The sequence below is a fragment of the Oncorhynchus mykiss genome, chromosome 24 (genome assembly GCF_013265735.2).
Source record: "Oncorhynchus mykiss isolate Arlee chromosome 24, USDA_OmykA_1.1, whole genome shotgun sequence".
In the NCBI taxonomy this organism is placed as follows: domain Eukaryota; kingdom Metazoa; phylum Chordata; class Actinopteri; order Salmoniformes; family Salmonidae; genus Oncorhynchus; species Oncorhynchus mykiss.
Window position 1 is genome coordinate 37,225,777 of NC_048588.1, and position 15,488 is coordinate 37,241,264.

The following is a 15,488-nucleotide window of genomic DNA, read 5'->3' on the forward strand; positions in this document are numbered from 1 at the left end:
TACCTCCACACCTGTCCTACTTTAGCTACCTCCACGCTGTCCCAGTTTAGCTACCTCCACACCTGTCCCACTTTAGCTACCTCCTCACCTGTCCCACTTTAGCTACCTCCACGCCTGTCCTACTTTAGCTACCTCCACGCCTGTCCTACTTTAGCTACCTCCACGCCTGTCCTGCTTTAGCTACCTCCACACCTGTCCTACTTTAGCTACCTCCACGCTGTCCCAGTTTAGCTACCTCCACGCTGTCCCACTTTAGCTACCTCCACGCTGTCCCAGTTTAGCTACCTCCACACCTGTCCCACTTTAGCTACCTCCACACCTGTCCTACTTTAGCTACCTCCACGCTGTCCCAGTTTAGCTACCTCCACACCTGTCCCACTTTAGCTACCTCCACACCTGTCCTACTTTAGCTACCTCCACGCTGTCCCAGTTTAGCTACCTCCACGCCTGTCCTACTTTAGCTACCTCCACACTGTCCCAGTTTAGCTACTTCCACGCTGTCCTACTTTAGCTACCTCCACACCTGTCCCACTAGCTACCTCCACTCCTGTCCCACTTTAGCTACCTCCACTCCTGTCCCACTTTAGCTACCTCCACTTTAGCTACCTCCACGTTGTCCCACTTTAGCTAGCTATCAGTTGTGTTAGTACTACCTTGGTAAAGGTAAAAAATATCAAGACGCATAATATTGGCGCCTTTTTAAAATGTATTTTCACGCACCAGTACATATTATGCACATTTACATCACAATTTGGAACGGTGCATGATTTGACCGTTTTATAAACAGCCCATTTTTTTCTGTTTTGGATTTTATATCACTGATCGCAGTGTGCTTCTCCGGGTGAGCTTCCTGTTTTGAAGTTTGCTCTGCCTCCCTCTGATGTCACACCAATGAAGTGATTTAGTTTGGATCGTGTGGATTCTCTTAGTAACAATAGTTTTGCTTTGGGCTATTTTCAGACCACGAAGTAAACAATTCAATTCAAATGTATTTATATAGCCCTTCGTACATCAGCTGATATCTCAAAGTGCTGTACAGAAACCCAGCCTAAAACCCCCAAACAGCAAGCTATGCAGGTGTAGAAGCGCGGTGGCTAGGCAAAACTCCCTAGAAAGGCCAAAACCTAGGAAGAAATCTAGAGAGGAACCAGGCTATGTGGGGTGGCCAGTCCTCTTCTGGTTGTGCCGGGTGGAGATTATAACAGAACATGGCCAAGATGTTCAAATGTTCATAAATGACCAGCATGGTCCAATAATAATAAGGCAGAACAGTTGAAACTGGAGCAGCAGCACGGTCAGGTGGACTGGGGACAGCAAGGAGTCATCATGTCAGGTATTCCTGGGGCATGGTCCTACGGCTCAGGTCCTCCGAGAGAGAGAAAGAGAGCGAATTAGAGAGAGCACACTTAAATTCACACAGGACACCGAATAGGACAGGAGAAGTACTCCAGATATAACAAACTGACCCTAGCCCCCCGACACAAACTACTGCAGCATAAATACTGGAGGCTGAGACAGGAGGGGTCAGGATTAAGCTGTCCCAGTTTATTTGATGTCCCACTCTTATCTGAATTCATCCGAGCATCAGCAGTCCAGGATGTATATGCATCATTGGTAGCGAAAGGGATGTGATGTGACATGTCAGAGAAAATTAAGCATTTTTAGTCTACCCAATATTTTCTGTGAATACTTCTTTACTCATGTTTTGTCTACTTCGGTTCCTACTGCAGTAAAGTAAATGATTTTACTGTGTATATATATATATATATATATATATACAGTGCCTTGCGAAAGTATTCGGCCCCCTTGAACTTTGCGACCTTTTGCCACATTTCAGGCTTCAAACATAAAGATATAAAACTGTATTTTTTTGTGAAGAATCAACAACAAGTGGGACACAATCATGAAGTGGAACGACATTTATTGGATATTTCAAACTTTTTTAACAATTCAAAAACTGAAAAATTGGGCGTGCTAAATTATTCAGCCCCTTTACTTTCAGTGCAGCAAACTCTCTCCAGAAGTTCAGTGAGGATCTCTGAATGATCCAATGTTGACCTAAATGACTAATGATGATAAATACAATCCACCTGTGTGTAATCAAGTCTCCGTATAAATGCACCTGCACTGTGATAGTCTCAGAGGTCCGTTAAAAGCGCAGAGAGCATCATGAAGAACAAGGAACACACCAGGCAGCTCCGAGATACTGTTGTGAAGAAGTTTAAAGCCGGATTTGGATACAAAAAGATTTCCCAAGCTTTAAACATCCCAAGGAGCACTGTGCAAGCGATAATATTGAAATGGAAGGAGTATCAGACCACTGCAAATCTACCAAGACCTGCCGTCCCTCTAAACTTTCAGCTCATACAAGGAGAAGACTGATCAGAGATGCAGCCAACAGGCCCATGATCACTCTGGATGAACTGCAGAGATCTACAGCTGAGGTGGGAGACTCTGTCCATAGGACAACAATCAGTCGTATATTGCACAAATCTGGCCTTTATGGAAGAGTGACAAGAAGAAAGCCATTTATTAAAGATATCCATAAAAAGTGTCGTTTAAAGTTTGCCACAAGCCACCTGGGAGACACACCAAACATGTGGAAGAAGGTGCTCTGGTCAGATGAAACCAAAATTGAACTTTTTGGCAACAATGCAAAACGTTATGTTTGGCGTAAAAGCAACACAGCTCATCACCCTGAACACACCATTCCCACTGTCAAACATGGTGGTGGCAGCATCATGGTTTGGGCCTGCTTTTCTTCAGCAGGGACAGGGAAGATGGTTAAAATTGATGGGAAGATGGATGGCGCCAAATACAGGACCATTCTGGAAGAAAACCTGATGGAGTCTGCAAAAGACCTGAGACTGGGACAGAGATTTGTCTTCCAACAAGACAATGATCCAAAACATAAAGCAAAATCTACAATGGAATGGTTCAAAAATAAACATATCCAGGTGTTAGAATGGCCAAGTCAAAGTCCAGACCTGAATCCAATCGAGAATCTGTGGAAAGAACTGAAAACTGCTGTTCACAAATGCTCTCCATCCAACCTCACTGAGCTCGAGCTGTTTTGCAAGGAGGAATGGGAAAAAATGTCAGTCTCTCGATGTGCAAAACTGATAGAGACATACCCCAAGCGACTTACAGCTGTAATCGCAGCAAAAGGTGGTGCTACAAAGTATTAACTTAAGGGGGCTGAATAATTTTGCACGCCCAATTTTTCAGTTTTTGATTTTTTTTAAAAGTTTGAAATATCCAATAAATGTCGTTCCACTTCATAATTGTATCCCACTTGTTGTTGATTCTTCACAAAAAATACAGTTTTATATCTTTATGTTTGAAGCCTGAAATGTGGCAAAAGGTCGCAAAGTTCAAGGGGCCGAATACTTTCGCAAGGCACTGTATGTCTAGTCCACCTATGAGTTATGTCTAGTTATGTCTAGTCCACCTATGAGTTATGTCTAGTCCACCTATGAGTTATGTCTAGTCCACCTATGAGTTATGTCTAGTTATGTCTAGTCCACCTATGAGTTATGTCTAGTCAACCTATGAGTTATGTCTAGTTATGTCTAGTCCACCTATGAGTTATGTCTAGTCCACCTATGAGTTATGTCTAGTTATGTCTAGTCCACCTATGAGTTATGTCTAGTTATGTCTAGTCCACCTATGAGTTATGTCTAGTCCACCTATGAGTTATGTCTAGTTATGTCTAGTCCACCTATGAGTTATGTCCAGTCCACCTATGAGTTATGTCTAGTTATGTCTAGTCCACCTATGAGTTATGTCTAGTTATGTCTAGTCCACCTATGAGTTATGTCTAGTCCACCTATGAGTTATGTCTAGTCCACCTATGAGTTATGTCTAGTCAACCTATGAGTTATGTCTAGTTATGTCTAGTCCACCTATGAGTTATGTCTAGTCAACCTATGAGTTATGTCTAGTTATGTCTAGTCCACCTATGAGTTATGTCTAGTCAACCTATGAGTTATGTCTAGTTATGTCTAGTTCACCTATGAGTTATGTCTAGTTATGTCTAGTCCACCTATGAGTTATGTCTAGTCCACCTATGAGTTATGTCTAGTCCACCTATGAGTTATGTCTAGTTATGTCTAGTCCACCTATGAGTTATGTCTAGTCCACCTATGAGTTATGTCTAGTCCACCTATGAGTTATGTCTAGTCAACCTATGAGTTATGTCTAGTTATGTCTAGTCCACCTATGAGTTATGTCTAGTCAACCTATGAGTTATGTCTAGTTATGTCTAGTTCACCTATGAGTTATGTCTAGTTATGTCTAGTCCACCTATGAGTTATGTCTAGTCCACCTATGAGTTATGTCTAGTCCACCTATGAGTTATGTCTAGTCCACCTATGAGTTATGTCTAGTTATGTCTAGTCCACCTATGAGTTATGTCTAGTCCACCTATGAGTTATGTCTAGTCCACCTGTGAGTTATGTCTAGTCCACCTATGAGTTATGTCTAGTTATGTCTAGTCCACCTGTCAGGACTTATGGTCCGGACTGCTTCCATCCTTCCAGCTGAACTCATTTCTGTACTTACCGTGTAACTAAGGACTGATTTTCCTACTTGGGGAAACCCGTTCCCTTTTCACGCTGTCGTACCTGCTGGAACCAAACAGCTGGCTCTGATACTCAGGCCAGCTGAGTACAACTTGGTTTGGCTCGGCTCGGTTCAGTAGTGTGAGAAGCCACCGGGTGTGGACACTCCAACCAATCAGTAACATTCATTGATCAAGTAGGCGCCAGGGAGAACTTCAAACCGGCAGGGCTGGATGAAACTCAAGGGGGATGAGTTCATTAACACCCCTGCACTGCAGTGATCACAAAATGACACGAGCTAAGGGTCTGTCATCATCGTTATGGAGCTGCAGCACACCCTAGTGAGCAAAGCCTCTGATGGAAGAAGTACAACAAACCGTGAAGCTCTATTTTCTCTGGTCGATCACTGCCAATGGCCACTTGGTGCCTTCCAGACTGCCACAAATATCTTGTTACAGCAGTCTTCGTTGTCTTCCGTCAGTGTCTACAGTGAATGTTTCTCAATGCACACATTGCTTATTGCAGTGCACTGACACACTGGGTCATTTTAGCTCATTTGCCCCTCTGAATCACGTAGGTAGCCTAGTGGTTAGAGGGGCGTCAGGTAGCCTAGTGGTTAGAGGGGCGTCAGGTAGCCTAGTGGTTTAGAGGGGCGTCAGGTAGCCTAGTGGTTTAGAGGGGCGTCAGGTAGCCTAGTGGTTTAGAGGGGCGTCAGGTAGCCTAGTGGTTTAGAGGGGCGTCAGGTAGCCTAGTGGTTTAGAGGGGCGTCAGGTAGCCTAGTGGTTTAGAGGGGCGTCAGGTAGCCTAGTGGTTTAGAGGGGCGTCAGGTAGCCTAGTGGTTTAGAGGGGCGTCAGGTAGCCTAGTGGTTTAGAGGGGCGTCAGGTAGCCTAGTGGTTTAGAGGGGCGTCAGGTAGCCTAGTGGTTTAGAGGGGAGGCAGGTAGCCTAGTGGTTTAGAGCATCGGACCAGTAACCGAAAAGTTGCTAGATCGAATCCCCGAGCCGACAAGGTAAAAATCTGTCGTTCTGCCCCTGAACAGACAGTTAACCCACTGTTCCCAGGCCGTCATTGAAAATACGAATTTGTTCTTAACTGACTTGCCTCGTTAAATAAAGGTAAAAAATATATAAACTACAACATGCTCACTACCAAGAAGATGAGTGTTATTGTCAGTAGTGACAGAGTGGCAATAAAAAAATAACAATTAGGTTTGTTTTTTTTACTGATTTTCTTTGAGCTCCCAACTGGTGTAAATGAGGAATTATACTGGAGTGTGTTGTTTCAATGTTAATCAGGCGATGACTATAAACGTCATCCTCACCTGTAGAGAGTGTACGGTCAGATAATGCACTGATCTCCATGGCCAGTAATAAACTGAGACCTAAAAGTACTGAGGATTGTGGGCTGTTCTGAGTTCAGTAACAGCTCCGGGTGGTGATGTGTGACATCAGTCACAACGACAATACAACTTCTATTAGTCACGTTTGTTGTTGTTGTTGTTGTTGTTGTTTTTAACAACAGGAAGTGATATTCTGCTCTTATCTCACAATCCGCCGACCAGACAACACGCAAATACACACATTTGTCAGGAGCAAAGGATCAGACCAGGGGTACATTTTGGGCTTTAAGTTCCTCGTCCAAGGGCACAGCGGTAGGTGAGTGTGTCTAGGATGTGACACCAACAGCCGTCCAGATGCCAGTTTAGTCCCCGCAGTACCATCCCACTGGGCACACCATGTCATTTCAACATGGAAATGTGGGTAATATTTGGATTCAAATCCAACGGCATATGTCACATGTGCCGAATACAACAGGTGTAGTAGACCTCACAGTGAAATGTTGAATACAACAGGTGTGGTAGACCTCACAGTGAAATGCTGAATACAACAGGTGTAGTAGACCTCACGGTGAAATTCTGAATACAACAGGTGTAGTAGACCTCACAGTGAAATGCTGAATACAACAGGTATAGTAGACCTCACAGTGAAATGCTGAATACAACAGGTGTAGTAGACCTTACAGTGAAATGCTGAATACAACAGGTGTAGTAGACCTCACAGTGAAATGCTGAATACAACAGGTGTAGTAGACCTCACGGTGAAATGCTGAATACAACAGGTGTAGTAGACCTCACAGTGAAATGCTGAATACAACAGGTGTAGTAGACCTTACAGTGAAATGCTGAATACAACAGGTGTAGTAGACCTTACAGTGAAATGCTGAATACAACAGGTGTAGTAGACCTTACAGTGAAATGCTGAATACAACAGGTGTAGTAGACCTCACAGTGAAATGCTGAATACAACAGGTGTAGTAGACCTCACAGTGAAATGCTGAATACAACAGGTGTAGTAGACCTTACAGTGAAATGCTGAATACAACAGGTGTAGTAGACCTCACAGTGAAATGCTGAATACAACAGGTGTAGTAGACCTTACAGTGAAATGCTGAATACAACAGGTGTAGTAGACCTCACAGTGAAATGCTGAATACAACAGGTGTAGTAGACCTTACAGTGAAATGCTGAATACAACAGGTGTAGTAGACCTTACAGTGAAATGCTGAATACAACAGGTGTAGTAGACCTTACAGTGAAATGCTGACTACAACAGGTGTAGTAGACCTCACAGTGAAATGCTGAATACAACAGGTGTAGTAGACCTTACAGTGAAATGCTGAATACAACAGGTGTAGTAGACCTTACAGTGAAATGCTGAATACAACAGGTGTAGTAGACCTTACAGTGAAATTCTGAATACAACAGGTGTAGTAGACCTTACAGTGAAATGCTGAATACAACAGGTGTAGGTAGACCTCACAGTGAAATGCTGAATACAACAGGTGTAGTAGACCTTACAGTGAAATGCTGAATACAACAGATGTAGTAGACCTCACAGGGAAATGCTGAATACAACAGGTGTAGTAGACCTCACAGTGAAATGCTGAATACAACAGGTGTAGTAGACCTTACAGTGAAATGCTGAATACAACAGGTGTAGTAGACCTCACAGTGAAATGCTGAATACAACAGGTGTAGTAGACCTCACAGTGAAATGCTGAATACAACAGGTGTAGTAGACCTCACAGTGAAATGCCGAATACAACAGGTGTAGTAGACCACAGTGAAATGCTGAATACAACAGGTGTAGTAGACCTTACAGTGAAATGCTGAATACAACAGGTGTAGTAGACCTTACAGTGAAATGCTGAATACAACAGGTGTAGTAGACCTGACAGTGAAATGCTGAATACAACAGGTGTAGTAGACCTCACAGTAAAATGCTGAATACAACAGGTGTAGTAGACCTCACAGTGAAATGCTGAATACAACAGGTGTAGTAGACCTTACAGTGAAATGCTGACTACAACAGGTGTAGTAGACCTCACAGTGAAATGCTGAATACAACAGGTGTAGTAGACCTTACAGTGAAATGCTGAATACAACAGGTGTAGTAGACCTTACAGTGAAATGCTGAATACAACAGGTGTAGTAGACCTTACAGTGAAATTCTGAATACAACAGGTGTAGTAGACCTTACAGTGAAATGCTGAATACAACAGGTGTAGTAGACCTCACAGTGAAATGCTGAATACAACAGGTGTAGTAGACCTCACAGTGAAATGCTGAATACAACAGGTGTAGTAGACCTTACAGTGAAATGCTGAATACAACAGGTGTAGTAGACCTTACAGTGAAATGCCGAATACAACAGGTGTAGTAGACCTTACAGTGAAATGCTGAATACAACTGGTGTAGTAGACCTTACAGTGAAATGCTGAATACAACAGGTGTAGTAGACCTTACAGTGAAATGCTGAATACAACAGGTGTAGTAGACCTTACAGTGAAATGCCGAATACAACAGGTGTAGTAGACCTTACAGTGAAATGCTGAATACAACTGGTGTAGTAGACCTTACAGTGAAATGCTGAATACAACAGGTGTAGTAGACCTTACAGTGAAATGCTGAATACAACAGGTGTAGTATACCTTACAGTGAAATGCTGAATACAACAGGTGTAGTAGACCTTACAGTGAAATGCTGAATACAACAGGTGTAGTAGACCTTACAGTGAAATGCTGAATACAACTGGTGTAGTAGACCTCACAGTGAAATGTTTACTTACAAGCCCTTTACCCAACAATTCAGTTCAAGAAACAGAGTTCAGATTAAAAAAAAATGAAATGTAATAAAAACAAACACAAAATAACGAGGCTTCATACAGGGAGTACAGGTTAGTCAAGGTCATTTGTACATGTAGGTAAAGTGACTATTTTATTTAACCTTTATTTAACTAGACAAGTCAGTTTAGAACAAATTCTTATTTTCAATGACGGCCTAGGAACAGTGGGTTAACTGGTCTAGGAACAGTGGGTTAACTGTTCTAGGAACAGTGGGGTTAACTGGTCTAGGAACTAGTGGGTTAACTGGTCTAGGAACAGTGGGTTAACTGCATGTTCAGGGGCAGAACGACAGATTTGTACCTTGTCAGCTCGGGGGTTTGAACTTGCAACCTTTTAGTGACAAATCCAACGCTCTAACAGCTAGGCTACTATGCATAGATAAACTATGAGTAACAAAAGTGTAAAAACAGGAAGGGGGGGGGGGGTCAATGTAAATAGGCCGAGTGGCCATTTGTTTAATTGTTCATCAGTCTTATGGCTTGGGGGGTAGTAGCTTTTAAGGAGCCTTTTGGACCTAGACTTGGCTCTCCGGTACCACTTGCCGTGCGGAAGCAGAGAGAACAGTCTATGACTCGGGTGGCTGGAGTCTTTGACAATTCTTTGGGTCTTCCTCTGACTCCGCCTAGTATATCGTTCCTGGATGGCAGGAAGCTTGGCCCCAGTGATTTTACTGGACTGTACTACCATCTGTAGCGCCTGACGGTCAGATGCCGAGCAGTTGACATGGATCAATGAGATTTCAACCTTTTTTTGTTCACCCACTCAAAAATAACCAGATGTTTATTGATATCCCAATGTGTTATTGCTAAGCTTTTAATGTCCCGTGGACAGCTTGCACCTGCATTTAAAATAAAAAATAAAGGTTTTAATGTGGGACCTTATATAGACAGGTGTGTGCCTTTCCAAATCACGTCCAATCAATTGAATTTACCACAGGTGGACTCCAATCAAGTAGTAGAAACATCGCAAGGATGATCAATGGAAACAGGATGCACCTGAGCTCAATTTTGAGTCTCGTAGCAAAGATTTTGAATACTTATGTAAATAAAGTATTTCTGTTTTTTTTATTTATTTTTTGCTAAAATTTCTAAAAACCTGTTTTGACTTTGTCATTGAGGTATTGTGTGTAGATTTGATAAATAAGGCTGTAACCTAAGACCATGTGGATGGAGTCAAGTGGTCTGAATACTTCCCGAAGGCACCTGGTTGCTCATATTCTAATAGTTTGCCTAATTTCAGTTTGTGTCAAGACAAGCAGTTGTTGTGTAGGGAATCATTATACCATCTAAACCGCTGTTAAATATATCTTCCAGAACCAAAAATAATGTGTTTTCAGCTGTTTCGAAGCTGGTGTACAATACCGAACGTAAAAGACACAAAAAAAAAAAAACAAATCTTAAGAACGGGAAGCATAGAAATAGTGCGCATAGAAAATATATATCGCTTCTTAGACTTGCTTTCAGTGAGAATGACAGATCTGTAGCTCACTTTTCTATGTGTGGATTTGGTCGGGTCGGACCAAAAGTGACATATTACAGCTTTTAACTGTAAAAATATATTATATTTATTTCATTTTTAATGTTTTCATCTGATTTGTCAAACAAATTAGTCCAAATTATTGATCTATTATGAATTATTATTTGGCTGTAAATGGATTCATGTACTTTTTTTAATGTTAGTAACCTGGGCACAGTGGCACACAATTGGCCCAGCGTCGTCAGGGTTTGGCCGGGGAATGCCGTCATTGTAAATAAGAAATTGTTCTTATTTAACTTGTCTAGTTAATAAAGGTTAAATAAAATACTTTTTTTTTTAAAAACACCTGCTTGTCGAACATTTAATTCCAAAACCATGGTGAAGCGTGATGCATCACTTCAGAGAACGCGTTTCCACTTCTCCAGAGTCCAACGGCGATGAGCTTTACACCGTTCCAGCCGACGCTTGGCATTGCGCTTGGTGATCTTATGGTGCTTGGTGATCTTATGGTGCTTGGTGATCTTATGGTGCTTGGTGATCTTATGGTGCTTGGTGATCTTATGGTGCTTGGTGATCTTATGGTGCTTGGTGATCTTATGGTGCATGGTGATCTTATGGTGCTTGGTGATCTTATGGTGCTTGGTGATCTTATGGTGCTTGGTGATCTTATGGTGCTTGGTGATCTTATGGTGCTTGGTGATCTTATGGTGCTTGGTGATCTTATGGTGCATGGTGATCTTATGGTGCTTGGTGATCTTATGGTGCTTGGTGATCTTATGGTGCTTGGTGATCTTATGGTGCTTGGTGATCTTATGGTGCTTGGTGATCTTATGGTGCTTGGTGATCTTATGGTGCTTGGTGATCTGGCAGCTCGGGCCATGGAAACCCATTTCAATAAGCTTCCGACTAACAGTTATTGTGATGACGTTGCTTCCAAAGGCAGTTAAAAAAAAAAAACTGTTGTTGATATTCTTGTGTTTGTCTCCAGGTGCCTCCAGTCCAGCCAATAGGGTCAATGGGTGGTCCCTCTGGATTCCCTGGCACTCCCCCCTCCCTCACCCCCGGTGGACCCCCTCTCTTCCTGCCTGCTGGCTTCAACCCCACACAGCCTCCAGGTAACAACATTATGGGACTGAACCAAATTAACAGCTAGAGGATCACAAACGAATGTTCTCCTTCTCTCCTCTGATTGTCGTTTTGTACAGTTCTCCTTCTCCCCTCTGTCGTTTTGTACAGTTCTCCTTCTCCCCTCCGGTTGTCGTTTTGTACAGTTCTCCTTCTCCCCTCCGGTTGTCGTTTTGTACAGTTCTCCTTCTCCCCTCCGGTTGTCGTTTTGTACAGTTCTCCTTCTCCCCTCCGATTGTCGTTTTGTACAGTTATAATATATTTCTTATGAAAATGACAGGTCCAAACCAAATGAATCACAACCTTCAACATGTTTTAAAGTTTTGTTGTATAAAATGGGTTTCGTGCTCCATGTTTTGCCATGTTTCTAAACCATATGTTGTGTGTGTGTCTACTCTGTCTGCAGGTTTCCCTCATCCAGTAGTGGGTGGACCAGGGAGCACCAAAGATGACTCTGGATCTAAGGACAAGGCTGGAGGGAGTGGTGGCCCCTCAGACACTCCAGACATCCAGCTGGGAGCTCCAGGCCCAGGCGGACCAGGGGCCTTGATGAGTCCTCCAGGCCCAGCAGTGTTACTGGGTCCCAGGCCGGCCATGCTGCCCATGCAGCCTCGTCCGGGACTACCACCCCCTCACCTCCAGCCCCACTTCCCCCCTCACCTCCCTCCCCCCAACATGCCCCCTATGATGATGGGCTCCAGGGGCCCCAACCCCATGTTCCCCCCTAGGGGGGGCCCTCCAGGTGGGTTCAGGATGCCCATGGGCCACCAGTCCATGGAGGACTTTCCTCACAGACCCCCCAGACATCCCTTCCAGCCTGGACCCCCCAGACATCCCTTCCAGCCTGGACCCCCCAGACATCCCTTCCAGCCCGGACCCCCCGGGGAAGAAGAAGGCAACTGGGAGGGCGGGAGACACTTCAGGGGCGAGAGGCCAGGGTTTGGGGGACGTGACAGGGACGGGGGTAGGTTTGGGGAGCGGGGGAGAGGGTTTCCTAGAGGAGGAGGAGGAGGGGGAAATGGTCGGCCCATAGATGGGCCTGAGGGGAGGTTTGGGGAGCGGGGGAGAGGGTTTCCTAGAGGAGGAGGGGGGGGTCGGTCCATAGATGGGCCTGAGGGGAGGGACTGCTTCATGAACCAACGGGATAGATTTGAATGGTGATGAGGCGGGGCCAGGAGGGTTCAGCCGTAGAGACTGGGGGGTAGTCATCCAGGGTCCTGTTCAGCAGGGAGAAAACGTTTTGGAACAGAGTGAAACGGGAATGAACTACCTGAACTTGTCCAGTAAAAACCCAAGAGTTTTTTTGTTTTTGTTTTGCTGAACATAACCCAGATGTCTGGCCTGGAGAACGACTTGGAGACTGGGCATATGGAGTCAGACTGAGTCAGACTGAGTCACACGGAGTCAGACTGGGCACACGGAGTCAGACTGGGCACACGGAGTCAGACTGGGCACACGGAGTCAGACTGAGTCAGACTGAGTCACACGGAGTCACACGGAGTCAGACTGGGCACACGGAGTCAGACTGAGTCAGACTGAGTCACACGTAGTCACACGGAGTCAGACGGCGTCACACCGAGTCACACGGAGTCAGACGGCGTCACACCGAGTCACACGGAGTCAGACGGCGTCACACCGAGTCACACCGAGTCACACGGAGTCAGACGGCGTCACACCGAGTCACACGGAGTCAGACGGCGTCACACCGAGTCACACCGAGTCAGACGGCGTCACACCGAGTCACACGGAGTCAGACGGCGTCACACCGAGTCACACGGAGTCAGACGGAGTCAGACGCAGACATTGTATTGTACAGCCTGTCTCTGACGAGTTTCTCCACCGTTCCAAAGACATTAAGACTAAACACAGAGAAAATAAAATGAATGGGACAGTTTCCCAAATCACAGAATAAGCCCAGTCCATTGTATAAAAAACATGTTCAATGGAGGATCTCTGTTAGAACGACTTTTTTAGTCCAGGTCTAGGTTTAATCTGTGTCTGGGAAACCTACCCTATCAGAATATCACAGTTTAAACCAGTGGAAGTCTAATTTGGAAGTCTGTTCATATGAAGAACTTCTGTCCTGCCTTTTTGAGCTGGTATGTTCTGACAGAAAACCACAGAGGGAAGAATAGTGATTTGTATATATTGTATTTGTGCTGATGGATTTTTTTGTTGTATATTTTGAGTGAATGTTTTTTTGTTTCCTCTCCAGGAAGTCTGTCACTAGGGCAGTGAGGAGAAACAGACAGTTGACCTGAAAACACCATCATCCTTGTATTGATGGGGGGGGGGGGTTTCAAAACATGAAAATATTTTGCTTCAGAATTTATCATTAGCAGTTTGGTTTTAGTAAACTATTTTTGTATAAATTTAAGTGTCTTTTTTTTTGTAAGTTCTTCAGGGGAGGCATATTAAATGTTATTTTTGTTTTAACTCACTCATACAAGGGACACTAGGCAGGTTCCATTGTCTACCAGTAGGGGGTGCTGTATCACTTCTTTACATGGGATAGTAGATAGGGTCTGACTTGGGAGGCGTGCCAAATTCCACCCTATTCTGTATATAGTGCCCTACTTTTGACCAGGGAATACGGTGTGGGCTAGGCCCCTTGAGAAGTTGGGCAAGTCCCTGTCCAAAATTGTGTCTGGGGAAAAACACAGGGAAAAACACTCCTCATCAAACACAGGACACAGCCAACTGTTAAACAGTACAGGGAAAAACACTCCTCATCAAACACAGGATACAGCCAACTGTTAAACAGTACAGGGAAAGTCTAACCTTCAGAGGTCTTTCCCAACAATGCAGTGACACTAATCTAGATAATGATAGAAAATAGAATACAAATGACTGAATCGAAACCACAAGAACTACGATGTGAGAATGTACGTATAATACAGGTCAGTGTCAGGATGTTATTCAATGTCCAGGGGTACTGGAGTGGTTGAGGTCGGTTTATACATAAAAAAAAATGACAGGTCACATTTTGCAGGTGTCATAGCAGGTGCAACAAAATGCTCCATCAGAGCAGTAGAATGTCTCGCAGATACAACACATAAATACACAAATAATAACAAATCAAATCAAGAAATGACAGAACGAATCCAATTTAACAATCCAGAGTAGACAGATGGCCCAAAGTATGTGGACACCTGCTCGTCCAACATCTCATTCCAAAATCATGGGCATTAATATGGAGTTGGTCCCCCCCTATGCTGCTATAACAGCCTCCACTCTTCTGGGAAGGCTTTCCACTAGATGTTGGAACATTGCTGCTATAACAGCCTCCACTCTTCTGGGAAGGCTTTCCACTAGATGTTGGAACATTGCTGTTATAACAGCCTCCACTCTTCTGGGAAGGCTTTCCACTAGATGTTGGAACATTGCTGCTATAACAGCCTCCACTCTTCTGGGAAGGCTTTCCACTAGATGTTGGAACATTGCTGCTATAACAGCCTCCACTCTTCTGGGAAGGCTTTCCACTAGATGTTGGAACATTGCTGCTATAACAGCCTCCACTCTTCTGGGAAGGCTTTCCACTAGATGTTGGAACATTGCTGCTATAACAGCCTCCATTCTTCTGGGAAGGCTTTCCACTAGATGTTGGAACATTGCCGCAGGGACTTGCTTCCATTCAGCCACAAGAGCATTAGTGAGGTCGGGCACTGATGTTGGGCGATTAGGCCTAGCTGGCGGTCGGCGTTCCAATTCATCCCAAATGTGTTCAGTGGGGTTGAGGACAGGGCTCTGCAGGCCAGTCAAGTTCTTCCACACCGATCTCAACAAACCATTTCTGTATGGACCTCGCTTTGTGCACGGGGGCATTTTTATGCTGAAACAGGAAAGGGCCTTCCGAAAACTATTACCACAATGTTGGAAGCACAGAATCATCTAGAATGTCATTGTGTGTTGTAGCATTAGGATTTCCCTTCACTGGAACTAAAGGGCCCGAACCATGAAAAACAGCCCCAGACCTTTATTCCTCCTCCACCAAACTTTACAGTTTGCGCTATGCATTATGGGCAGGTAGCATTCTCCTGGTATCCGCCAAACCCAGATTCGTACATCGAACTGCCAGATGGTAAAGCGTGATTCATCCCTCCAGAGAACGCATTTCCACTGCTCCAGAGTCCAATGGCG

The 15,488-nt window shown here is 44.3% G+C and overlaps 1 protein-coding gene across 1 annotated transcript in view; it reads left to right on the forward strand.

The window, feature by feature from the left end:
- The window catches only part of LOC110503265 (SR-related and CTD-associated factor 4), a 45,863-nt gene extending 32,141 nt beyond the window's left edge, over positions 1-13,722 (forward strand). Inside the window, exons 13-14 of the mRNA XM_036961319.1 lie at positions 11,212-11,338; positions 11,755-13,722. Coding sequence (XP_036817214.1) covers positions 11,212-11,338; positions 11,755-12,509 — 882 coding nt within the window. The 3' untranslated portion in view covers positions 12,510-13,722. The remainder of the gene's footprint in view (positions 1-11,211; positions 11,339-11,754) is intronic.
- Positions 13,723-15,488: the final 1,766 nt, after the last annotated feature.